Source organism: Microplitis mediator, chromosome 2, assembly GCF_029852145.1.
Source record: "Microplitis mediator isolate UGA2020A chromosome 2, iyMicMedi2.1, whole genome shotgun sequence".
NCBI classification, from domain to species: Eukaryota; Metazoa; Arthropoda; class Insecta; order Hymenoptera; family Braconidae; genus Microplitis; species Microplitis mediator.
Genome location: NC_079970.1, coordinates 19,976,642 through 20,004,295, shown reverse-complemented (window position 1 = coordinate 20,004,295; position 27,654 = coordinate 19,976,642). Strand labels below are relative to the sequence as shown.

The following is a 27,654-nucleotide window of genomic DNA, read 5'->3' as shown; positions in this document are numbered from 1 at the left end:
GATCTACAGATGGTAGTTACAAAAGTCGATTCGTATCATCGGGGATCTGTATTATCTTCTTAATTGTCAATAGACCTCGCGGGTACTGAATTAATACGTTAGCGCAAGATTTAATATTATGCGCACTAGCGTATTTCCACTAGTTGCTTGTCCAGATCCAGACCAGTTCAAACATAGCAGAGTCGCTGACACCATGCAATGTCTTTTAAATTTCTTTGAATAATTTATGTTAGAAAATCATCGGCTTCTTTGTTTGATTTTTTAAAATAAAAAATAACGCCGTATTGATGTTCATTAGTGATAATTTTATTACTATTACGTAAGTATACTTTATGTCATCGTTATAAGATTTTAGTATTATTATTTTCCGGCACTTGGTGTAGCTGAAAAAAAATTCTATAAAAAAAGAAATTAAAGCTGAATAATGAAGGTATCCGATCTTCATAGTGGTTGAGCAAAAAAAAATTTTTCCACGCCCAAAGACCAAAAAAAAAAATATTTTTAATTTGAAAATTTTTTTGTCGCTGGTTTTTCTAAGATTACTCTAAAACCGCTGACGCTAAAAAATTTTGAAGTTCTAATCCAAAAAGTAGACACTTAGAGCTACAATGTCTTTTTTTTTTATTTCTCGTACGACCATTTCTCTTAAAGTTAGGGCCTGTTGAAAATCGCCCAAAAATTTGAAATTTGTTTTTGATCCTTTAATTTTTTCCATTAGTGTAATTTAATGTTTTTAAAAAATTTCCCGTCATACTGTCAATGTTTTAAGCAGAACATATAATAGCTGTGGTAAATATACTTGTTATATATTTATTAATATACGTAATTATTGAGTTTATACTAATATTATAATTGTTATATTTTTTTTAGAAGAAACTCAGGGAAGACAGAGAATGAATTGACTCCTGGTGATATGGTGATAGGGTAAGTCGCATGACAGTTTGCTTTAAATTTATTTTTTAAATTTCAATTAGAAAATTTATTGACATCCGAACTTGGGGGTTATTATATTTTTTACACAAATTTTATGTTTTGACAACTGATACTCTTAAAAAAGTTTTTTTAAATCTACTGCTCGCAGGATCACAATCAACTCCATCTTTCATTTAATTTTTTTTTATTTTTGAGACTTATTTTATAGAAATAAATATCAGTTACTTCTATTCGTTAACATGAAAATTGATGTACGAATTTATTTTTTAAAATATTTAAAATTAATCATTTGGCGCATGCGCTTTATCATTTTGATAGAACTGTTCAACAATAACAAACTTCTAGGTTATATTTATATTTTATATGAACATCCCCCAATTCCCACAGTTTTTAAACACCGATCCCAATTAATTTTATCAGATAAATAAATCATGTGTACTACTTTCGTTAAAAATATACAAACAACTCCAATAACAAGTAAGTATAACAATAATTATAATAATAATCATCACAGTTATAATTATTAATAATAAAAACAAGACTAATTAAGTGAAATAATTACGATCCTGGAGTTAGCAGACAGTTATAAATTTTCTGATTTTTTTTTCAACAAATAAATTACAAAAAAAAAAAAACTAAACATATACACATGTAGAAAATTTAATAAACTGCAGGTGCAATTTTTCAAAATATTTTTTTTTTATAGTTAACCGTTTTTAAAAAAATTCAAAAACTGTCAGGCGTCTGCTAACTTCAGAATCATAAATAATTAAGAGTTTGTAAGAAATAGACTTAAACAGAATTGAAGTTTCAGGTAAAACAATATTTTCAAATCAATTTGGTAGTAAATTAACTGATGCTCACTTCGCTACCAGTAATCTAAGAGACAATGTCAGATGATGAGCATACTGATGTCAAGTTAGTATTGGATCGAGATCTGTTGGCCGGAAGCCCAGAATATTAAATCAAGATGAAATTGAATGACCAGTATCTTGTTCTATGACTGCTGGTACTATTGAGTAATTTTTGTGAGTATATTTATAATTAATTCTGTTCATCAATTCATTTATCGAGTTTTTTAAAAATTTTTTATTCATGTAATGACTTTGTTTGTACCTAATTAGCAGAAATAAGTGATAGCAAACAACAAGATATTAATACTTATCATTTATCACCAATTACTACATTATCGTAATCCGAAGATTATGAATTGGTCTTTGTTTGGGGGAAAAATAAAATGGGACAAGTTACTCATGGAAGAAAAAGATTATCTAGACACGTGCTATGTCCTGGTCAGATTCATGACTACACTCAATGGACTTGCTGATGATTTAATAATATAATATACTTTCATAGATATCCAAGAGAGAAATCGATATCATGCCTGGATGTATCGTCTAAACATTCTAGTAAAGAGATAAAATATCGAGACTCTGAATAATCGCACGGATTTTCAATCAGTGAGCAACGAGTAATTGAATTTTGTCAGATCCTGGTGAAATTAATTTTAAAAATAATTAAATTTTTAACAGCAGTCATTGAGATGGGTTACGTTGGTAAAATTGACCCTCATTTAAATGAATTATTAGAACAACACTATATTGAAACTTTTGGTAATTGGTAATTTCTTTGGTGGTATAGAATATTTGATGTATGAACAATAGGGTGAGCCAAAAAAAACAACCTATCGAATTTATGTCTTAAAAAGGACCTATATATCGAGAAAAAAATTCTCCCATTGGGCGAAATTTTTAGCTCAATTTTAAAAGGTGTCGGTAGTCATTTGAAATTTCCCATTTAAATAACATGCAAGAAAATTTTTTTTTATTGAAAATATTATAACTTTTGAACTGTGTGAAATAAAAATTCGGCTCTAGAATATTCTTGTATGGCATTAAATTTCTTTAGAATAAGTCCTGGGAGTCGAATTTGTAAACTTGATATTTCGTATACTAACAGGCCATCAAAGTCTAGAGTAAATAGAATCATACAATGAGAATACTACGAGAAAATTTGTTCTACATGTAGTGCAATGAAATCACCATCAATATCCATGTTGTAACAAATAATATTTTGTTATCGATCACAATAAAAGAAAAGTATTTGGAAAATCCAAATAAAACCTTAAATTTGTATGATTCTGTTTACTCTAGACTTTGATAGCCTGTTAGTATACGAAATATCAAGTTTACAAATTCGACTCTTAGGACTTTCTTTTAAGAAATTTAATGCCCTACAAGAATATTCTAGAGCCGAATTTTTGTCTCACATGGTTCAAAAGTTATAATATTTTTAATAAAAAAAAATTTTTTTGCATGTTATTTAAACGAGAAATTTCAGATGGCTACCGACACCTTTGAAAATTGAGCTAAAAATTTCGCCCAATGGGGGAATTTTTTCTCGATATATAGGTCTTTTTTAAGACGTAAATTAGATAGATTGGTTTTTTTGGCTCACCCTTTTTTAATATTTTGGATATCTATCAGTAGTTGATTTTTTTTAATTTTTAGTTTTTACTTTTTGTAATTGATATGTTGAAAAAAAAATCCAAAAATTGTAATTGTCTGTTAACTTCAGGATGGTTAAAACATACTGAGTTATTACGTTGAAGTACGACACCAATTGCCTGATTTTGACCATAACATCAGTTTCGTACACATTATTATTGATATTTAAGTAGTAATTATGTTGTGTTCTGTTTTATATTCATTGTATTACAGCAAATAAATTTTTTGAAGATCATAAAAAGTCAAGGTGTAGATTTTTATTGTGAATTAGCTATAGGGCCAGCGGTCACTGTTTATTTAAAAAAAAAAAATAAACGATTTATAGTTTTCTAATCATTTGTATTAACTATAAATCTTAAAATACTTAAAATCTATAAAATACTTGTATTATTTAAATACAAAAGTTACGATAAATTTTTATTTAAAATTCAATCGTAATACAACTGATTTATTCATATGTTTTAATTATATTTATTTATTATTTGTTGATGTTAATTGATTACATTTTTAATTTAAAAAATTATCGATAATGAACAATCACGGGAAAAGTGTTTCAAAAAACTGACTCATGAACTTTCAGAAATTATCTAAATTTAAATAAATATGGATTGATATTAAAGAGATTTATTAATTTATTTCGCCACTATATTTCGTACCAAAATGATAAAGTTTGCTTGTGTTAATTATTTCGATTAAATTTATTAAATTCGTGTAACAACTGATTTGATTGCTTAATGCGCAATTAAATGATTCACTACTTCAATGTTTATTTAAAGTAATATTACGCACAAACTTTTATCAATTGACATTTTAAATTGTCTCGAGGACAAAATATTATCGGTGATAAAAAAATGAACGTTCGTTCTAGATCTATCTTTTTAAAAATAATCTCTGCTAAAATAAATCTCATTCATAACAACTAATCTATTATTGGATTTATAATCATAACTCATTTTTCATTTTCCGTAAATTTGTAAAAGTATTTTTAAACCTCGTTTACAAATGTCATTTTCTTTAAACTTTTTTTTGTTGAATCTTCTAAATTTAATATAAAATATATACATTAGGGTGTTTCAGAAAAAACAAATTTTTTTTTGGTATCCAAAAATTAAAAGTATACCTGAAAATAAACATTTTGGTGCCAATCCGAGATCTTGATAATAATATTAAGGTTTGCCTCAAACCATTTTTCTATTTTCCATTTAAATAACATTGGAAAAAAAATTTTTTTTTTTTTAGAATTTTCTAGCTTACCGACTACTCAACGGATGTTTATGCGCAATAAAACTTTGTGTAGGAAACTGAACGCTCTACAAAAAAAGTCTCTTATCATTTTTTGATAAATCCCACTGTTCAAAAGTTATTTAAGTTTCAAGTCAAATTTATAGTAAATTTTGAGATCTTTTCACTTTTCCGGCGAAACTATCAGTCTTCTTACAAAATGTCATGGAAACTTTTTTGTAGGTAATTTTATTCCTTACAAATTGTCATAAATAAAATTTTCCGAAATTCCGCATTGTTTTCAATTTATTTTCATTTCAATGTCAAGCACTTAAAATTAATCAGAAATCTATTTTTTTAAGAGCTTGACATTGAAATGGAAATAACTTGAAAACAACGCAGAATTTCGAAAAACTTTATTCTTAATAATTTGTAAGGAATAAAATCATCTACAAAAAAGTTTCTATGATATTTTTTGATACGACTGATAGTTTCGCCGGAAAAGTAAAAAAATCTCAAAATTTACTATAAATTTGACTTGAAGCTTATATAACTTTTGAACAGTGGGATTTATCAAAAAATGATAAGAGACTTTTTTTGTAGAGCGTTCAATTTCCTACAAAAAAAATTGTTGTGCATAAAAATCCGTTGATTGGTTTATGAGCTGGAAAATTCTCAAAAAAAAAAAATTTTTTTCCCGTGTTATTTAAATGGAAAATAGAAAAATGGATTGAGGCAAACCTTAGTATCATTATTAAGAGCTCGGAATGGTACCAAAATTTTTATTTTTAGTCGTACTTTCAATTTTTGGATACCATAAAAAAAAAATTGTTTTTTGTTTTTGAAACACCCTACGCGCTTTATGTTTAATAAAAAAAAATATGTATATATCTTTTTCACATTGAATTAAGGAATTTGTTGAAAGGATTTTTAAAATTTTGATTGCACAGATTAGAAAAATAAATGTTCTCGTGACTTTATTTTAAATAATTTTTTTAAATCATTGAAAATTTTATTTAAAAAAAAAATCACTTTTCACAAGAAGTTTAATACTTATAAATAAATAAATAGATCACAGGGAGTCAGGACAAGGTAGAAAATCAGAACATCAGCTTTGATTTAGTTGTACGTTTCGTCCCTTTATTGGGACTTCCTCAACAACTACAAAATATAATCACAATTTGTGACCATTAGATACAGAATTAACAATGAACCATATAAATTCTTGAGATTTTACCTTAATCTTGCGAGTTCATAGTTCTTTATATATTAAAAACATACATAGTAAGCATGTAGTAAATTATTTTGATTCATAAAAATGTTAATTCTTTTCCATACTTCATGCTTGATATGTACACGGAAAAAAATAAACATTAAAAATTAGTGCTTGAAATTATAACCCGGAACCCGGATGTCAATATGGGGAATTTTAACATTCCAAATAATTAATTTTATAATACGTGTCCTAAATTTTCTAATTACGATTTTTAAAGTTCAAATAGTAATTTTTCTTGCATAGACAATAAATTTTCATACTTATCTTGTAATTATTAATGTTTTAATTATAAAGAAAAAATTACTATGTAGAATGATAGTATTTACTGATCACTTTATCATTATATTACTTGTCATTCTCAATTTATATATTTCATTTTTTTCTGTGTACGTTTTTAATATATAAAGAACTATGAACTCGCAAGATTAAGGTAAAATTTCAAAAATTTATATGGTTCATTCATTCTATATCTAAATGTTATAAATTGTGATTATATTTTGTAGTTGCTAGGAAGTCCCAATAAAGGGATGAAACGAACAACTAAATCAAAGCTGATGTTCTGATTTTTACCTTGTCCTGACTTCCTGTGACCTATTTATTTATTTATTTATTAAAAATTTTTGGACGTGACATAAAAGATTATTATTTAATACTTATTTTTGTGACTTATAATAATTAACGGAACAATTACATATACTAAATTAATATCCCAAAATTTTGAACTTAAAAAAATTTTTTTTACATAACATCGACAAATTCTTGATACGAAAAATAGTACAGTACCATTTATGGTCACTGCTCCATTAATGGACTTTGAATACTTCATTTTAATTAATACACAGAAAAAAATAAACTTCAAAAATTAGTGTTTGAAATTATAACTCGGAACCTGGGTGTCAATATGGGAAATTTTGACATTCCAAATATTAAATTTTACAATTCGTATCGTCAATTCTTTAAGTATCAGTTATGATTTTTAAAGTTCAAATATGAATTTTTCCTGCATATACAATAAATTGTAGTATCTAATGATACTGAAGTTAGCAGACCTCTGACAGTTTTTGAATTTTTTTAAAAACGATTAACTATAAAAAAAAAATATTTTGAAAAATTGCACCTATAGTTTATTAAATTTTCTACATGTGTATATTTTTAATTTTTTTTTTTTTTTTTGTAATTTATTTGTTGAAAAATCCGAAAATTTGTAACTGCGAACTTCAGGATCGTAATACTTATCCTATAATTATTCACGTTTTCATTATAAATTAAAAAATTACTGTTTATAATGATGCTATTTATTGATCACTTTATCATATTACTTGTCGTTCCTCAATTTATATAGTTCATTTTCTTCCATGTAAAAACGTACAAAGAAAAAACTTCCATCATACAGAAGTATCTTCTCAAACATTTAAAAAATAAATTATGTCAGTGCGTATTTTATTAAAATTTTTCCAGTATCCAAAACCGGTCTGTGGCCAAAAACGCTGCCTCTGTTTTCTCTTTAAAATTTTGACAGAACGTCAATAATTCAAACGTCAAACAACACGTGCTTTAAAATTTTCCCGTATCCGCGTATACATTCCTCATTGACAACGTGCTTGATATAAATTAATAGCTTCGAAATAACAATGCGCACACTCTTGTAGGGATAAAAGGCGGTACAATATATTAGTATTGTCGTGGGTCTTCTACAATATGACTACCACAATTACCCAAATATAAATACGAATAACAAACTAATATAAACATATAATACTTATACTCATACTTATACTCTATTTCATATGAATGTATTGTGCTTTGGTTGTACATACAAACTGGTAGTACGCACGTGTAGTGGTGGGGACGACCACCGCGGTACTAACATCACTACAATACCCCTACCTATTCCCTCTTGCACACCTACCACACGCCTCACTGTCCTGGCAACTTCATTCACGTTTTCGGTGATCGGCATTCACTCGCGAGCCGCTACACCGTGCGGTTTATCACCACAGGTGGATTGTGCATCAGTGTAATCACTATTCCGCCCACCCATATATTTATATATCATTAATATCAATCGATATATTTATATAAACTATACAATTAAATACCATTCATATATATTTAATTTAAATAAATATATACTGACTAGGAAAATAAAATTTTTTTGAATATCGATGAGAAAAAATTCAAATGTAATTTTGATTGATGTAAGAAAATAGTAATTTTGTTTTATAAAGACATTAATAAGTGAACGAGTTAACTCGGTAATAAAATTAGTAAAGTGAGACGCATATAACAACGGTACTTATTTACTAACTAACGTCTCATATAATACAGCAGCTCTTTACGTTGTGGAAAGTACTACACGCTCCGTTTCACGTCGTAGACTTAGTCACGCCCGCGTGTCTTCTTCCTTACACTCTCTGACAGTATAAATTTATATATTTTTTTTTCTAAACATTTTGTTATTTTTTTGACTTCAATATATATATAAATACGCAAATGTGCACTTGGTAGTTAATTTTAGCACGCAAATAAATCAAGAGAATATTTAATCGCGAGTTTTCCGAGACGTCTAGACGTTTGTCGGTATCTCGTTAAACAACCAGTTATATATCGTGTTAAATAAAACCCTCGTGTTTAAATAACTAAATAAAAAGTAAAGTAATATATGTGTAAGGACATGTCTGGAATGCAGTTATTTATTTAATAACAACTTGTGTGGACTTGACAATTTTTTATAAAATAATTTGTGATTTTTTTTTACGGGTTAATTTTATAAATAGTGTCGAGTGTTTGTTAATTCATTGATTGTCAGACAATGGAAATCAACATGATACTTATTTTACTATTTTTAAACTTCGTGTCCTGTACGCAGAGTAAGTAAACTTTTTTTTTTTTTTTTTTTTTTATTTATTTATCTTAAAAAATTTTGTTATTTACACAAATAATAATAATATACGTATTGTATTTCGGGTGACTTAGTCATATATATTTGTCTTCTGGTCACAAATGAAACAATGATAAGAACAATAGAGCGGAGTAGAAAAAAATATTTTAAAATTGAGATACAATTTTAGTTTTTTAAATATATGAGAATACATTATTCCCATTCTTAAAGCCATTGATCAAACATTCATATTTATAGAACACGAGACATTTCCTTTGAATTCTTTTCTTCGTTCATATTCTCTTTTATTTAATATTTCCGTCTTGCCTTTCATTCATTTATTTTCCGTTTTCTGTAACCACGTACGCGCTTTTTTATTTTTTACAGTTTTGTTATATTTATTATATTTAAAGATAAGAGAAGAGAAAAGGCAGAAATAATTGTTCCCACACGAAACTAGGAAGAGAAAGAATAGATAATCAGATAGCAAAAAAAAATGAGTAGTTTAATCACGTTAATGGATGACTTTAGTTACGAGCCTCGATCCCCAAATCCTATTTCCGAGGGCTGCTTTTCCCTTACACTCGATTAATTCAAACAATTGCTATGAATTTCACAGACTTGACTATTTTAATACGGAACAACTTGACGTTAATATTTACTCTTAAATAAAATCCATTTATTTATTTATTTTTTCAAAAATTTCACCAGCCCAAAAAAAAAAGTGGTCTGCACTTTTGACCGGACCTACCCATCTTTATGTATATTGACGCACTGAATCCGAATCTGAAGTCAGTTTTGCTCGTACACCCTCAAATTTTTGAGTAAATTGCAAAAAACCATAAAAATCGCGAAAAATTAGCAGTTTTGGTAAGAAAAAAATTTATGGAACTATAGACCAAGTATAATTTTTATGTATTTTGGTCCGCTGAATCCAAATCTGAAGTTTATTCAACCATAAGCCATTTAAAATCTAGGTAAATTGCAAAAAAACTCCTAAAAATTGCGAAAACAGCAAAAATTTTTTAACGTCAGAAAATAGTTTCAACAACAGACATTATTTAAAAAACTACTTCCTTCTGCATCAAGTACCAAATGGTTTGAAAGATAATAATAATAATAATAAACCGACTGGTCACATATTTTTTCTACCTGTTCATTGACCAAAGATGTCATTAAAAATACCGAAAAATTTTCGTCCCTAAGTACAGGGTCCATTTTTTAAAAATACCCCACATTATTTCGCCTCTACCTTCCTTCCTTAATACAGTTACAACAAAACATTTATAACAGAATAATGAAAATACTTTTAGCCCAAGTCCAAGTCTAAAATTTATAATACATTTAAGAGTTTACCAACACCCAAGGACACTTGCAACCAGATCGACCGGAAAATCTTTTATTTCTCCGGGTATCCCGTTGGGTGTTCATGGAAAATCCTCAAGCCTCCCGTAGAAACGAGTAGTTACGGATTTCATTGTGATTCGCGACAATGAAATACTATGGGTCATGTAGAATACAAAATACCTTGTAGTACAACCAGTTTTACTACAAAAGTACTCTTTAATACTATAGGCTTTACTATACATCTAATCCTTGGTATTTTGTCTAGTTCCGACATGCTCAACGGATATTTCATTCAAGAAATATTTCTTTGCTCCTTACCTTTCCGGTGTTTTTTTTATCCATTTTAACTTTTTACAAATACTTACTTTCATTTCACTTTTTTTTTACTAGACATTTAAAAAAAATTTTAAATTTATATAATCCTATTATATATATATCTTGAGTAGAAGGTTCGGAAATAATTTTGGTAATTATATAGATATGGGCTCCACCTATTTTTGAGCATAAAAAATCGAAAAACTAATGAGTCATGCTCTTTTTGTTTTTTCCTTTTGTTCTACTCATCGGCAAATTACCTTTTATCTTAAAGTGATCCAGAAAATTTAAAAACTGTCTGAAGTATTTTAAAAACCACCTGGAATATTTTTAAAATTTGTTAAAATGGGAAGTCTACGGTTTCTGTGGCGCCGCCAAATGACCGCAAATTCCTGTACACGGAGAATTAAAATCAGGTAATTTTCCTATGTTGCATAGTAATATTTCATATGTTCAGATAGGAATTTTTACTATGCTAACATCGTAACATAGGGAAATTTACTATGTTAACATAGGAACTTTTCCTATGCATAATAGGAAAATTTTCTATGCAACAAAGTATTTTTCCCTTCGAAATTTCCTTACGAAATTTCCATACGAAATTTCCTTATGTTTACATCGAAAAAATTCCTATGTCGACAGTTACTATGCCAACATAGGAAAAATTACTGTTTTTTTTTCTCCGTGTAGAAGTCGTCGAAATTAGGCTTTTTTCTAATAGCTATAACTTCTTCAAAAATGAACTAATTCAGACGTTTTTTTTCAAAAGTCTCGTCTTTAAATGTACTTTCCAAAAAAAAAATATAAAAAAATTGAAGACATTAAAATCTATGAAATTTTTCACTTTGAAAAAATCGGATTCTTCTCGAAATCCATTTTTGTCGAAAACTAAGCAAGATATAAAAAAAATATTCTTTAAAAAAATCTTATTTCGTTGAGTTCTGCAAAAATTTGCGGTCATTTCGTGGCACCACGGAAACATAATTCACTTATTCTAAAGAATCTTTAGTGTTTAAAACGTTTCAGAAAACTTTAGAACTTTTTAGAGCATAAAAAAACATCGGTCTAACAAAACTCAAGTATGTAATTAAAAGTAGAAAAAAAAAGTTAACTTAATTTATTTGGTATAATTTGAAGAATTTAAATGTAATTTAAAATAAAATTTGAATATACGCAGAGTCCATTAACCCTTAGATCGCATTATGCAGGCAAGAATGTACCAACACGTATTAAGAAAATAAACATTCATATAATACACCTGTAAACGTGTAGTTTCTTCATCCGTCTGAGTTGAACACATGTATACAACATACATATATATAATACATCTATGCTGATAACAGTCAAACGGAAATGAAAAGATAGTCGACAAAGGGGCTCACTTGTTACAGAACACGAAACATTTCATCATTTTACTCTAATGTATTTTTCTTTTCGCGTCCTTGATTACTATGCCCATTATTATTATTAACTATTGTTGTTACAGTAATTATTACTATCATTATCATTCTTTAGTGGCGCCTTATAACTTAGAATGAGTGATGAACACGTGCAATAAAATTCCATAGACCAAGAATTCCACAGAACAAGTGTTATAAAATATCGTCTACTGACCAGCAAATAAAAGCATGTATAGGTAGCGTGCTGATGAATCTGCACCTGAACATTTCTCGGAATAAATCCAACTTTCTCTTTATACACAAGTTAACTCGAGTTGAGTTCGTCGTTATCGAGTTAGTCACTCGATCAAGTAGACACGCGTGTCTGCTTTATTAGTCAGCAGACTACAATTTACTTATCAACAAGCTTCTATTTCCATCCTATTTATTAGCCTCATTAAATTACTCACAATTTAAACGGCTGCACTTTAAAAAATCGGGAGTGAATTCGGATTTTTATTTAAATCCAAATTCACTCCGTCACTCGGAGTCTCAGAATTTTTTTTTTAAATCACTCCGCATAAGGAATAAATAGGGAGTTTGTCTTTTCAGCAGAGAGATTTTGGAGTGAACTGATTTTTTTAAGTCGCATTCACTCCGATTCGGAGTTTCAATATAAAAATGAACTCCCCTTTGGAGTGAATGTCACTCCGAGGGGATTAAATAAATAAACAGTCATCTGCTCCGCATTCACTCCTGATTTTTTACAGTGTAACAAATAATTTAACGTCAAATAAAAATTAATTTAAAGTCTAGAATCTGTAAAAAATTTGCAGAGTGAACACAAATTAAATCCGGAGTGAATTTGGACTGTGTATTGATTCAATGCTCTTGGAGTAAAATTCACTCCAAAGGGGAGTTGATTATAATTTTTAAACTCCGGTTCAAAGTGAAATTAACTCCTAAAGAGAGTTTATTTTATATTAAAATTTCGAATCGGAGTGAATACGGAATTCAATAACATCCAAATCACATCCGAAAAAAAACTCGAGGTAATTTTTTCTAAAACCGGAACTCTGAGTGACGGAGTAAATTCGAATTTAAATAAAATCCATAATCACTTGAATTCACTCCCAATTTTTTGCTGTGTATCTATGAGATAATTAATTTTTTATTCAAAAATTTTTTTTCCGTCAATTACGAATATACATTAAGTCATAACTAAATTTATCAATCATCATAAGTAATAATAACTCTCAAGACTTTTCTCACGGTGTGCAAAAGTCGGAACTTGAGTGTTTATTTATTATCTTTTTTTTCATATTTTATTTTTTTATGTCTCTTCCTGTCCTATTCTGTTGGCGAGAATCGTAATCTTTACTCCAGTGGCCTCGGCGGTTAGGACATAAACGTCTTTAAAACCGCAAACCAACTTCACTCCTCGAGTATATCTTCTCATACATTCTCACAATCAGCTGCTGATTCTGTAGCTGGTGCAGCTGATGCTGATGGTATTAGTGTTACTCCAACCTCCAACTCACTAACCCTGAGAGACTAAAAAAGTTTTTTACGATAAAACCGAAGGAACAAAGTACCACGACGCTATTTTCTCTTTACAATTCTTCTGTTCTTCTTTACCACCTATACACTTTTATTTTTATTTTACTTATTATTTTATCATTATAATTTTTAAACTAAATTATCTCAACAGTTCATAATAATAATGAAGGCTCGTTTACTTCGCATAAAAATATTATTAAACTCTCACTACTTTGTCTAAATATTATTGCTCGGTTAACTTTTACGATTATTTGCACTGTTTTAAAAAATTTAAACAAAAAAGATAAGGCGGGAAAAAAAATTTTTTTAAATTATTATTGTCTTATTTTAAAAATATTTAACGCGTGATTATCGCAAGACGTGTTAACTTCCGCTCGAAATCTTCACACGAAAGATAAAAAAAAAGTAAAATAAAAAGTTGAGATAAAAATAATAATAAATATGAATGAAAGAACGTGAAGATCAAAGAAATCCGACGACGACTAACGCCTCGAGGTGTTTTCTTCACTCTCATTCTCTTTAACACTTGTCTCCATAATAATCCCATTGTATGTATCAACTTTGCAGATTCTCATTAACTCATAGCCTGAGACATTACACAGCTTTTTTTATATTTTTCATTCACATATTAATAATATTTTTTTTTTTTCACTGATTCAATACAAACTACTAACAAAATAAACATGACGTACGAATAAATAAAAAGATAAATCAAACTAAAAATAAACTTATGAAATCATTTTATTCGTATGATTAAATTGCGATGAGATGCATTTTTTTCATGACATGAGTGGCAAATTGAAGGTAAAAGCCAGCCTTCTGGTTTACATGCCACTTGACTGTTTGATTAATCTTAAATTAAAGCTGCACTCTTTCTCTTGAAAAAATATATAAATATATGGGAGGGGGAAGGGGGTAAAATGGAGTGCTTAAAGAAATAGTATAAGTTTTTGAATTTTCCCGGGTCACAATATCTAGCCTCAATTTAGCCTCATCGAACCCAAGTAACCCTGATTAAAAACTCCGATTGAAACTGCTGAATTCCGATTGAATCCAATTGGTTCCGATTGAAATCCGATAGACTTTCAATCGGAATTCATTGGTTTCAATCGGAGTTTTTAATCAGGGTAAGCCTCAATCCAGCCTCACTGAGTAGAAAAAGCATTTTGAGCCTCAAATGGTGTTCAAAAAGCATCAATGAGCCTCTAATGATTCTCAAATATCTTCATGAATCTCAAATGGTGATCAAGGAGCCTCAAATAATACTAATTAGATTTAAATTACATAGTCAAGTAGTAGGTTCATTTGAGGCTCATCGAGACTTCTTGAGGATTTTTGAGAATCATTTGAGGCTCAAAATACTTTCTTTAATCAGTGAGGCTAGATTGAGGCTTACTAGGATTCGATGAGGCTAGATATTTTGACCCGGGCTCAAATACGCTAAACATTTTTTTTTTTAATGAGATTCAAAGTAAAAAAAATAAACTTCTATTTCTGCGAGCAAAATGGGGTACCCCCCAAAAAGTGAAAAAAAAATTCTGGATATTAAATAAATTAATTTTTTTTGTAAGTAATTTACATAAATAAAAATTACATTTCACATAATTATTAGATGCAAAGGAAGAAAAAAAAAATTTAATAGTTTTCATCATAAAACAAGTCATTAAAATGTTTCGACTCACACTCGATTTTTCAAAAAGTTTGAGAAAAAAAATTCAAAATAATACTTAATTATATTTATAAAGTGGTTTTGAAAAACATTCAAAAAAAATTTCTTTTTTATAAAATTTTGGAGGTAGCCCGTTTTGCCCCTCCTCCCTCCCCATCCCATTTTGAAATTATAAATACCTACTCGAAAATTACAATAATAAATTTTCGTGGGTGGTATGAAAAAAATATAAGATAGTTATTGAACCGAAGATTGATGAACCGGGTGAGCAAAAAAGACAGATGTGTCACGAGCCACGTGGATAGCAATATAAAAAGGCTTCTTTTTCCACTTAACACACGTTGAACGTGATCCCGATAAATAAAAACCTCTTAAAGAATACCTATAGGTATATGTATACCTGACCTAACGACACTCAAACGCTTCCATGGTACTTTTGGTTGAATTGGTGGGTATAAATGTAATGTTTAGGCACCGATGGACCTTTATATGCCTATTGACACGTGTCGATCTTCAATCCCAGTCAACATGAGTCCCAAATAATATTTTCGAAGATTAAATTCAGGTTATTTTTTTTTTATTTAATAAATAAAATTATTAATGACAGCTGTGACTCGAATTACAGGAAGCCTCGCCTATTTTTATATATATATACATTTATTATTTCATCTCTTTGATAAAAAAATGATCAGTCATACAGCCGGTTCCGGTGTTTTTTTCACGTGCTAAACTGGAAGTAAATTATCTGTTTTTTATGTTATTTACTTAATGTACACTGTGTACATTAAAAATTATGTAAAGTGACGGGTAAATACATGGGAAAGATATTTTTGAAATAAGTTATTAAATGAAATTTATTTATAATACTAAAATAATTTTATTGACTGTTAATATCTTTGTGCGAAGGATCACAGCTGTTGGGATGGGCAATGGGATGTTAATGTTGAAAGAAAGTTTAAACGGGTTGTAGCCGGTTCAAAATAGAAATAACATGCTAACTGTAGTGAATTCGAGGGATTGGCAATGTCTGCGTTGTCAAAATTACTTTAAAAGCAGCAAAAAAAAATAACTAAAAAATAAATACGTTTAAATAAAGTAACAAATGCACGTAAATTAACTGGCGAAATGCTCGGAACAAAAAATCAACATCAATGCGCGACACTAATTTTAGAATAAACGTTAAAGTCGTTAAATACTTCGGGCAATTTCGAAATTTAAAAATAATTTTAAATGGATAATTAAATTAAAATTTATAAAACAGTGTCGTAGGTCAAATAAACCTGAACTTGAATAAACTTTCACCCTCTACTCGTGTCGCACTAAGTATATAACAGTATAATTATGTTTACTTGATATTATATATTTTTTTTATACGTGTCCCGTGCGTGTAAACCGATTAAAGTGACTTTAATGCCCTAGTCATATTTTTATCCTCTTACACTTATGTTTACTTTCAACTCTATACATTTAAATACTAGCATACATTCCATTTAAATTTTTCAATCACTATCTGCAATAATAAAATAACTTTATCTGTAAATTTATATTTATTTATTTATGTCAATTTTATTTAAAAAAAAAAAAAAATAAAAATAAAAATAAGGTTACTTGTAATTTTTCTTGCCCCATGACCATGATATATATGTATATATAGTAACAAGTCGCGTGTGGGTTGTTCGGAATTCCTATGCAAATGCCGAGCAAGCGTACACCAGACTTATATATATACATATTTAAGTATAGCAAGAATATCAGCTTTTAAACTCAACTCGTTTTGTTCCTCAGGATCTTGTCCAATGACTATCCACGCAGGACCATAATAGTCCACTATTAACATAGACAGAAACGACAAATCAATGTTTTACCCAAATACAAATACAAAGAAGATCCACATAATACTTTTAGTCACTTATATAAATATATATAAAAGTTATACAGACGCCTGTAACCATTTATTTATATTTTTTTTATCGGCTAAATAAATACAAAAAATCTTCGAGTCATTTTTTATTTTTCGTCACAAAAAAACATTAATATGAAGTATTAGATGAGAACGTATTTAATATACATATTTTTGTATGACTCACAACGATGACGTTTTACATAACTCGATAGTATATGCGAGTTCAAACACGTTTCTCATTATTTTATTTGCGATAACTTGTATGGTGAAGCTGTGTCTACAGTCTACATGTTAAATATTAATGTGTTTTATAATTAACGCAATAGAATAAAACATTTTTTTTTTAGCTATCGGAAAATCGAGTACTAAGAATGCACAGAAAAAAAGGATTTTTTTATATAAAAAATTTTTACTCGCTCTAAGAAAATTTTTACTTGTCTGAAAGAAACTTTTTGCATTACACAGTAAAAAAGGATTCGTCAAACTCAACACATCCGTGTGTAAAACGAACGTTTTACACTTATTTATATGTTACTTCAACATGTTGTAAGTGTTAAAAGAAAGTTACACACGCATAAGTTGAAAATAAAAATTTTCTAAGAATTCTTTTGTGATGGTCGAGATTATTTTTGACATATTTTGTGTGTTGATTTGACAGTAACATTTAAAAAGTGTTACTTTCGAATAAAATGACATTTCTGTGTGTTAAAAAATCAATCGATTGCGACAGTTCAAACAAGATAAATACTGTATGTTAAATTGACACACAAAAGTGTTCAAATTCAACACTCAGAATTTTAACACACGTTTTTTTTTACACTTTGACGATTCGTTTTTTACTGTGTATAAATTGGGAACAAAAATTTTCTTGGGGCAAGAAAAAATTTTTGGAGACAAGAATTAAATTCTCGCACCATAAAAAATTTTTTCTTGTCCTCAGAAAATTTATGAGACTTAAGTTAGCCGACATCTCATCATTTTTAGATTTTTTTTTAAACGATGAATTATAAAAAAAAAATATTTGAAAAAATTGCACCTGTAATTTTTACAATTTTCTAAATGTGCATATTTTTAGTTTTTATTTTTTGTAATTGATTTGTTAAAAAGAAATTCGAAAATTGTTAATTGTCTGCTAAGTTCAGGATCATAGAAAATTTTTGTCTTCAATTCAAAATGCAAAATATTTCTTGTGCCAAGAAATCCTTTTTTTTCTGTATATTTAATTTGAATGAATAAATTATATATATTTGATAAATAAAAACTAATCAGATATTAAATTTCATATCTTTTTCCTTTAATTATGATCCTCGTGTTGACAGACTTTTGTCCGTGAAATTCAATGGCTTCGCGATTCCGCCCTCGGAAGCCAGTCCGGGTATGCCGCATTCTCACGTTCCCTTGTGAAATATTCCTTTTTATTTTATTTTATTTTATTTTACTTTATTCAGGAAGTGATTAATCGAATTGAGAACTTAAAACTTTCCCATGAGTACTATTTCCTTTGAAATCAATCCAATTCAAATAAGAAACAAAAAAACAGTTATTTTTGCGAACAAATAATAAACAATACTTCAGTATAATAATACATAAAAATGGCTATTTCCGTATGAATTGTGTGAGTGTATTAACAAGGGATTGTTTTTTATAGCTTTTTCGCTTCGGTCCACTTCATCTTCCCCTCGGATTAGAATTTACCCCCATAACTTTAACGAGCAATCCTCAGCACCCTCTTTACTATATATGTATGTGCTCCACATGAAACTTTAATACCTCGATCTCGCTTATATTCACTCCCCAGAATTATTCCCCTCGTACAGTGTAATTTTGTTTTTGGGGATAAAATCGATACGACTAAACTCCTGAAATTTCAGCAAGTGCTACAGCAGGTTCTGTCTGTAATTTTACAATAGAAAAAATATATATGGTTTTTTTTTTTTTATAAATTACTATTAATATTACACTGTAAAAAAATTGGGAGTGATATCTGAGTGATTATGGATTTTAATTCAATTCGAATTCGGAGTTTTAATATTAAATTAAATTCCCCTTCGAAGTGAATTTCACTTCGAATCGGAATTCAAAAATTCACGGAAAAAAAAAATTAGGCGCTGCAACAGGACAAATCCTCTGAGAGCAACGGGATACAATCCTGTTGCAGCGACAGGATTTTCATTTTACAGCAACAGGATACACCCTGTGGCTGCAACAGGATAAAATCTTGTTGCAGCAACAGGATTTTTCCTGTGGAATAGATAAAATAAGGAACAAGTTTCATGTACCAATTTTTTTTGTCAGTATAGTAAAATTTCAAAATTAAAAAAAAAATTCAGTTTAGAAAAAATTCAAATTATGAAAAAAATTTTAATTTTAAAAGTGGAATTTTTTCCCGAACTTAATTTTTTTTTTAAATTTGAAATTTTACTATACTGACAAAAAAAATTGGTACATGAAACTTGTTCCTTATTTTATTGATTTCAAGAAAAATTCTGTTGCTACAACAGGATTTTGTCCTGTTGCTCCCAAAGGAATGCGTCCTGTTGCAGCGCCTATTTTTTTCTGTTGTAATAAATACACCTTCGGAGTGAATTTTACTCCAAAAGCATTAAATAAATATACAGTCATCCGCTCCGTATTCACTCCGGATTCACTCTGCTATTTTTCTACAGTATACGGTAATTTAAAATTACATAAGGTGTCATTCTTAGAACTTATAGTATGTCATGAAGACGACAGTCAACGACAGATGGCTATTTCAAATTAATACCTATAATATAATAATTATTTAAATAACAACAATATAACTTTGAAATCCATTGAAATTTAACACGCGAACGTGGCAAGTATCCGTACGTCTACCTGATGATTCCAACAATTTTTTATATATTTTTTATTTTTATAATTTTTACGTACAACATCTGATCTATACCGTGAATAAAAAGGATTCGCTTTCCGTATATATTTAGTCTGGAAAAACATTTTGTTTAATTTTTTTTTAATTTTAATATTGTTGAGTTAGACTATTGTAATTTTCATGATAAAAAGACATTCTTCTCGGTTTGTGTATCATCTCGCCGACTTATTTTTTCTATAGCCCATCTTGAGGAGTTATATATTTTATGTTAAATGAAAAAAAATATATAACTCAGGCCCCCTGCCTTTTGCGATACCAGGTGCTCGTGATGTCGTGTTGCCAGACTCTCATCGTTAATTTTCTTTTATATTACTCTTATTTTGCCCAAAGAACAGAGTAGTTAAGCCGAGACAGACCAGACTGACTCACCAGAGGACAAAATGAGAACCAAGTCCGACACCAAAAACATGAAATCAATGAGAAAAAATAACGTTAAAATTTTTTTTATATCGGAAATACGTGATACATAAATCGACAGATGTTAAACCGCATATATTTTTTTTTCTTTTACAAAATAAAAATTATCTATTGTAGTTTTTTTTACAGATCTATACAAACAACTAAAGAAAAAAATTATTTTTTAAATTTAACTCCGGTGATTTTCTTGAACAATTAAATTTTTATAGACAAACAATAATTTGTTTTTATGCTCACGAAGATTCTCTGTAACTTGTACTCTATATTCCATGTTCTTGGGAAAATTACAAGGGATAAAATGTAAAAAATATAAAAATAAATAGTACATAACTCGTGAAGCGAGTCGATCGCGTGCCGCTGTCTTATTCTCTTATTTACTTTTTTAAAAAATCGCATATTGCGAGACGTCAAATCGAGTATATGGCACGAGCTACTTATTTATATACATTAAAATATATGTAAAATGACTTTTCATGCTTCCCGATTGTGGACAATTACTGGACGCATGCGCTTCCTCGTTGACCAATTTTACGTCTGTGCAAAGAACGAAGTTGTAAATTTCAAGACTAAAGATTTATTTGAATAGTCTCAATCATAATCATATATTTTAAATATAATAATAAAAATATATAAGAAAAAGCGGTGACAAAAAATATAGTACACTAATAGGACAATATAAATTCGTCACCCTTTCAGTCGGATATTTTTTCGAGTTTTTAAAATAAATTCTCCAGCCTTCTCTTGTCACTTTTCTGAGAATCATCGAACCCGTTTAAAAGAGTCGGCATAAAAGTTGCGTTGAGTTCCAAAGTAATGTTAAGTTGAATAGCCTATGGACACGAATGAATTTCCGGTCTGGATCAGTACACATAACACAGCACCGCACAGCAAAATATGCTTATACTTATACCTAGATTTATCCTTGACTCAGCCAATTTGAATTAAACGTCTCGTGCTATACTACTGCAGTTAAACTCAAAAGCTCTCAAATAGCAGCTGAATCAGCCCTTTACTCATATCCATTAAAACTTTTTACTTACGCGTATACGCAAAAACTGCTCAAGGGTAATTTGACTCTTTTACTTGTTCATTCATTGATTTTATAAACATTCATAATAATAATAATAATAATTACCACTAATAAAACTCGGTAAATCAGCAGGAGTATAAATATTTATTCAAAAAACATACAAGAGATAAAATATTTATTTTTGTATTTCTATTTCGACTGAACATAAATAAAAATCTGTTGTCTAAAGAAATATTTTACATCTGGAGTTTCCAGGTGTTGCGACCAGAAAATTTACCTTTTATGTTCGGTGCTCAAAAAAAAACTTAAAATGCTCAAGAGCTGCGAGTATTGTTAAAGATTAATATATACAATATATAATTAATGATTAATTTTACTGATAATACAAAACGCGTTGAAAAAATAAAATAGTTACACAGGAAAAAAATTATTGCTTGGATGATACTAAAGTTAGCCGATGTCTAATAATTTTTGGATTATTTTTCTAAATGATAAATCATAAAAAAATTAAAACTTGAAAAAATTGCACCTATAGTTTTTTGAATTTTATAAATGTGCATATTTTTAGTTTTTGTAATTAATTTGTTGGAAAAAAATCCAGAAATTGTTGATTGTCCGTCAATTCATGATACTGAAATTAGCTGATGTCTGATAATTTTTGAATTTCTTAAAAAACGATAAATTATTAAACAAAAAATATTTCAAAAAATTGCACTTATAGTCTTTTTAATTTTCGACATGTGCATATTTTTAATTTTTTTTTTCTTTAAATTTAATTGTCCTAAAAAAAATCCAAAAATTTTTAATTGTCTGCTAACTTCAGGATCGTGTCAATTTCAGGATCATATTTCTTGGCGCAAGAAAAATTTTGCATTACGAAATAAAAACAAAAATTTTCTTAAGACCGAAAAAAAATTTCGTGACGCAAGAAATTTTTTCTCGCCCCAAGAAAATTTTCGTTTTCAATCCACACTGCAAAAAATTTCTTAGGGCAAGTAAAAATTTTCTTGAGACGAGTTATAATTTTTTGCGCCAAGAAATTCTTTTTTCTGTGCATTTTGTATCTTGGAAGAAAAACTAAACGTCAATCTCATACTTATTCAAAGCAACAGAGTTGTACTTTTTTTAAAAAATCAATTACCTGAAAGCTGGGTTACGAAATTTAAATGAGCAAGTGAAATTATCGTCTAATGGGATAATGTATTTAATATGTATCCGTCTTGGGAAATTGTTTATTGAATTGTAAAAGTGATGGGAAATGAGGCGTGCGTATTATCATGTATCGAGGTTGTCGGGTCGTCACTGGTCGTCACACTCCATAGCAACCCAACAATGACTAGACTCTATAGCAACGATACGATGGAATGAGCAAGACGCTATAACTATACCCATAGATACTTATTCTTACATATACATCTATATATATTTCTATATACTTCTTTCTGAGTAGAGGGTTCGACCGGAAGTTTGTTATAATCCGCGAATACCTAGTGTACTTCTACTCAGTTGCTTCCATTCCATTACATTCGCCGACTACCATTTAAACTTTTATATATAATATAACCTCATACTTATACATATACAATAATAAATATATACACACACACACACAAACACATTCTCATATATATTTTCTCTTGATCCCGGTATATTCCCGTTCGTGAATCGGCGTAAATCCAAGGGCTCGGTTTTGTATCATCTATAACTATGTACCATATATATAAATATACATATATATAACTAGGGAAATGAGAATATAAGTATAAAGGACTCGACTCGATAAAAGGAAATTTAATGCCCAATCGAGTATATAAGAATTGATACTTGTTAACATTTTCAAAATCTATCTATAGTATTCGTTCCTCTACTTCCATTACAACTCGTTTAAAAAAAAATATTTTTATTAACTTAGTCACGTAATCTCGGAAAGCAATAAATAAAAAATCTATTTACAGTTCTGTTGACCGTAAAAAATTCATAACTAAAATTCAGATGCCCGTAAAAAATTTAATCTCATGTATTTCAACAAAATAAGAATATAAAGATGATTGCCGTGTCGAGCCGATTGAAGATTATAACCTATGGGTTATAAAGTAAAAGGAAATATTGTTTATTGTATATCTTGAAAATATAATAAAGTATTAAGGCATAAATTTATAAAAAATAAAAATTACATAGCACAATGGGTGAGTCTGCATGCAAGCTGCAAGATAGGATAGAAGAGTAGAGGACTTTCTCTGTATGTATATTTTCCTGCATGCTTGTACCTATAACCGTGTCTTCATGTCTTCTTGTCCGGGGCTATCTTTATCTAGTGTAATATATATATAGGTATACGTGGGACGAACGTTCCAGGCTTTGCTCCTGAGGCATCTGCATTATGCAGGGATCCTCATGCAAACTTACTTTTATTAAAAAAAAAAATAGATATATTTTTTATAAATTGTATTACATTGTAAAAAATCGGGAGTGAATTTGGAGAGATTACGAATTTTATTTAAATCCAAGTTCACTTCGTCACTCGAAGTTTCGGATTTTTTTAAAAACCTCTTCTTTGTCTTTTCAGTGCAGCGCTTTCGGAGTGGTCTACTATTTATTTAAATCTGCATTCACTCCGATTCGGAGTTTCAGTATTAAAATAAACTCCTCTTCGAAGTAAATTTCACTCCGAAAAGAAGAAGATGAAATAAGTAAACAGTCATCCGCTCCACACTCACTCCAGATTTAATCCACGTTCACTACGCAAATTTTTTACACAGAAAAAAAGGATTTCTTGGCGCAAGAAAAATTTTGCATTAAAAAATGAAAACAAAATTTTTTAGGACTAGAAATAATTTCTTGGCTCAGGAAAATTTTTTCTTACCTCAAAAAATTCTTTGTCACCCCAAGAAAATTCTCGTTTTCAATTCATAATGCGAAAAATTTCTTAGGTCAAGTTAAATTTTCTTGGAGCGAGAAAAAATTTTTCGCGCCAAGACATACTTTTTTTCTGTGTACAGTTTATCATTAACACACTGCAAAAAATTAGCGTAGTAAATGTGGAGTGGATGACTGTTTATTTATTTAATCCCCTGAGAGTGAAATTTACTCCGAAGGGAAGTTTATTTTAATATTAAAACTCCGAATCGGATTGAATGCGGATTTAAATTAAATCTAGATCACTCCGAAATTATTCCGCTAAAAAAAGTTCCGTATTTACTCCGTATACGGAGTGATTGTTTTTTTTACTCCGAAACTCCGAGTGAATTTGGATTTAAATAAAATCCATAATTACTCCAGATTTTTTACAGTGCACATAAACATATATTTTTATTGTTCATATCATAAATTACATTTGTCGGGTTTATTTATTCTTGTTAACCGAATTCAAAATAAATAATATTTAAAAATGTAACTTCTGCACGCACGTTGATGAAACGCACGCAAAGTTAACTCTTTAAAGGTTTTAAAAATCAAAACTGTTGATGTTCAAGTCGGAGAGTAGAGTTAACTCGTTCGATCGCGAGTCGCGCGATACGACGTCGTTATTCAGAAGCGAACAAGTTCGACGGTTATAATTCATGCACAAATGTATAATATATATACAGCTTGGATATATAATAGTATATCCAACTCGCATATCACATCACTCGTGAAACAACCGGTACTGATAGAGGAGGAACCATCAACCACCAGTCAGTTATTTTTCTTCTCAAGTCTTTCATTTTCTCGGTTGCGCACTTGGCGAAACGACACATCAGACATCAGCTCTGTCTCAGTCTACCAATTATTTCTCAATCCTCTTTTATACATAAATTTTTTCATTTTTTTTAAAATACGTATTGCTCAAATTCAAATTATAAATAATAATCAGTGCGCATGCATACAAACTATTTATTTTTAATTATAATTGATATAATAATTCATAATTAGATGGATAAATTAAAACACAATTGAAACTTATGAATAAAAAAAAATATGCATATATATTAAATAAAATATATTAAAATTAATAGACACATTGCGTGTGGAAAAATTAAATAAGAATAATATCGTAGTGTCTCGGTACCTTTGCGCATTCGTTTCGCAAGATGAACGGTCGGCATGTATCATATATATATATACATATATATGAGTCAAACGTGCCCTCTTATATCTCTGAGTAGTTATACCATCGTGACTGTAGGCGAGTTAACACATATATATATATAAAAGCTATAGAACCGCCCGCGTCCGGAGAGTTCATATCCCTTGGGATAAATTAACATTCCAGTGTGGATCGCACAGTAATAAGCTTCTCGTTTAAATCCGAGCACCAGACGACGTTCTATATAATTTTTTTTTTTTTTTTAATCAGTTATTAAGTAAAGAAGTTAAAAAAAAATTTTTTAAATATTTTTTACACTAAAAAATCAGAAGTGAATTCGGATTTTATTTAAATCCGAATTTACTCAGAGTTCCGGAGTTTTAAAAAAAATCATTCCGCATACGGAGTAAATAGAGAGTAATTTCGGAGTGATCTGAATTTTATTTCAATTCGCATTCACTCCAATTCAAGGTAAAAATCCCTTCAAGGGGATTAAATAAACACATGATCCTGAAGTTAATAGACAATTAACAGTTTTCAGATTTTTTTTTTTAATAAATCAATTAGGAAAAATAAAAAATAAAAATATGCACCTGTAGAAAATTTAAAAAACTGCAGGTGCAATTTTTTCAAATATTTTTTTTTAATAATTTGTCGTAAAAAAATAAAATCAAAAAATTATTAGACATTGCCTAACTTCAGTACCATAATAAACACACAGTAATCGGCTCCTCATTCACTCCGGATTAAATCCGCGTTCACTCCGCAAATTTTCTACTACAATTACAATTTAAATTGAGAAAAATCATTAATAAAGTATTTAAATAATTAAATGAAAACATTTAACACAATTAAAATTGGTTAGATAAAAAAACAATGAATGAAATATTATGAAACTTGTTAGCGTTACAAAAAGTAAGAAACAATAGCTTTTGAAATGTATACATACATTGAAAATACTATTTAGTATCTAGTGTTTCTATACAAAGTATATAGTATATAGTACCTAAGTAGTATGCAAACTTTATCTCAAAGAGTGTATCTGAGGCAAAAGTACTTTAACCTCTTACTTTATTTTTCTTCTTGCGGATTTATAATTTAAATATTTTTTTTTTTGTCTTTTTAATGCATGTATACATTGTGAATATAAAATTACTAAATCAACATGAGGATACAGGAGAGGACGTCACATGTGTGTCTTGCTCGGCGCATATTTGTGCGAAAGAGAAATCGTTTGTACTAATAAAGTATGTATGTAACATGACCGACAAATAAACTCGTCTATAACTAGGTAGTTCATTTTCCCATGCCACTCCTGTATACTTGCACTTAATAATGCCAGTGGCGTCTGACGAGTTATAAGTTATAACATTACAAGTCGTCTTTATCTACCTGCTTTTCACTTTCGTAATTTTTTTATTTTTTATAGTTCAGTAAAAAAGTTTTTAATTAGGCTTCACATCAGAAATGCCTTTTTTTTTGTACTCCAAAATAATTAAATTTTAATAAATAATTCAAAAAAATTCAAAATCTTTCTTACACTGTAAAAAGACCGGTGTTAAAAATGGACTCATTTTAACTCCGCGCGGTGTTAAAATGGAATTACACCAGTGTAGGAGGTAATAACTTTGGGAAGCTTATAAAACACAAAAAATATCTTGACACGCACACACACAACACACGTGCACACACTCACACCCACGCACACACCTATGCACACATTCCCAAAGTAAAATATGTTAACACCGGTAAAGAATATTTACACCGGAGGCGGCGTTATTTTTACACCACTTTCGGTGTTGAAATTTAACACCACCAATTTTAACACCTACACCGCTTAGACTTACCCCGGTGTTTTTTTACAGTGTATGAAAAATTATATAAAATAAACTTCAAATATACAAGAGAACTCTGGGCAAAATGAGACACTGCTTCGAAGACAAAACAAAATTATTTTATTTTTAAATACTTGATTACGATTAGCTAAAAAGGTTGGGGCAAGTTGATCAGTTCTGTTCTCGATAAAATAATTCAGGGAACGAAATTGAAGGGAAAAAAAATTTCACTAAAAATTTTTAACCAAAACACAATTTTTCTTTGTCTTTGCCTCAGGTTCCCTACTTCGTAAAAATAATGCGTCAATAAAAACTTTCTCAGTAAAAATTATTATTTACCTGATCGTTAAATTATTCAATCGATAAATAAATGAGTAAAGGATGCACAGAAAATTGAAAGACGT

At 29.1% G+C, this 27,654-nt stretch overlaps 1 protein-coding gene and 1 long non-coding RNA gene across 4 annotated transcripts in view; both read left to right on the top strand.

Annotated features, from left to right (window-relative positions):
- The first annotated feature begins 1,248 nt into the window (after positions 1-1,248).
- On the top strand, positions 1,249-4,059 carry LOC130663338 (uncharacterized). 3 transcript variants are annotated; one of them, XR_008989177.1, is made up of 3 exons: positions 1,249-1,410; positions 1,748-1,961; positions 2,058-4,059. It is a non-coding gene; the product is annotated as an uncharacterized LOC130663338 (long non-coding RNA). The 3 variants fall into 3 exon arrangements; XR_008989176.1 differs by having other exon boundaries at positions 1,252-1,410; positions 1,742-1,961; positions 2,061-4,058; XR_008989175.1 differs by having other exon boundaries at positions 1,253-1,410; positions 1,742-1,961; positions 2,058-4,057.
- A 3,821-nt stretch (positions 4,060-7,880) lies between these two features.
- LOC130663336 (uncharacterized) overlaps positions 7,881-27,654 on the top strand; it is a 45,702-nt gene continuing 25,928 nt past the window's right edge. Inside the window, exon 1 of the mRNA XM_057462508.1 lies at positions 7,881-8,807. Coding sequence (XP_057318491.1) covers positions 8,750-8,807 — 58 coding nt within the window. The 5' untranslated portion in view covers positions 7,881-8,749. The remainder of the gene's footprint in view (positions 8,808-27,654) is intronic.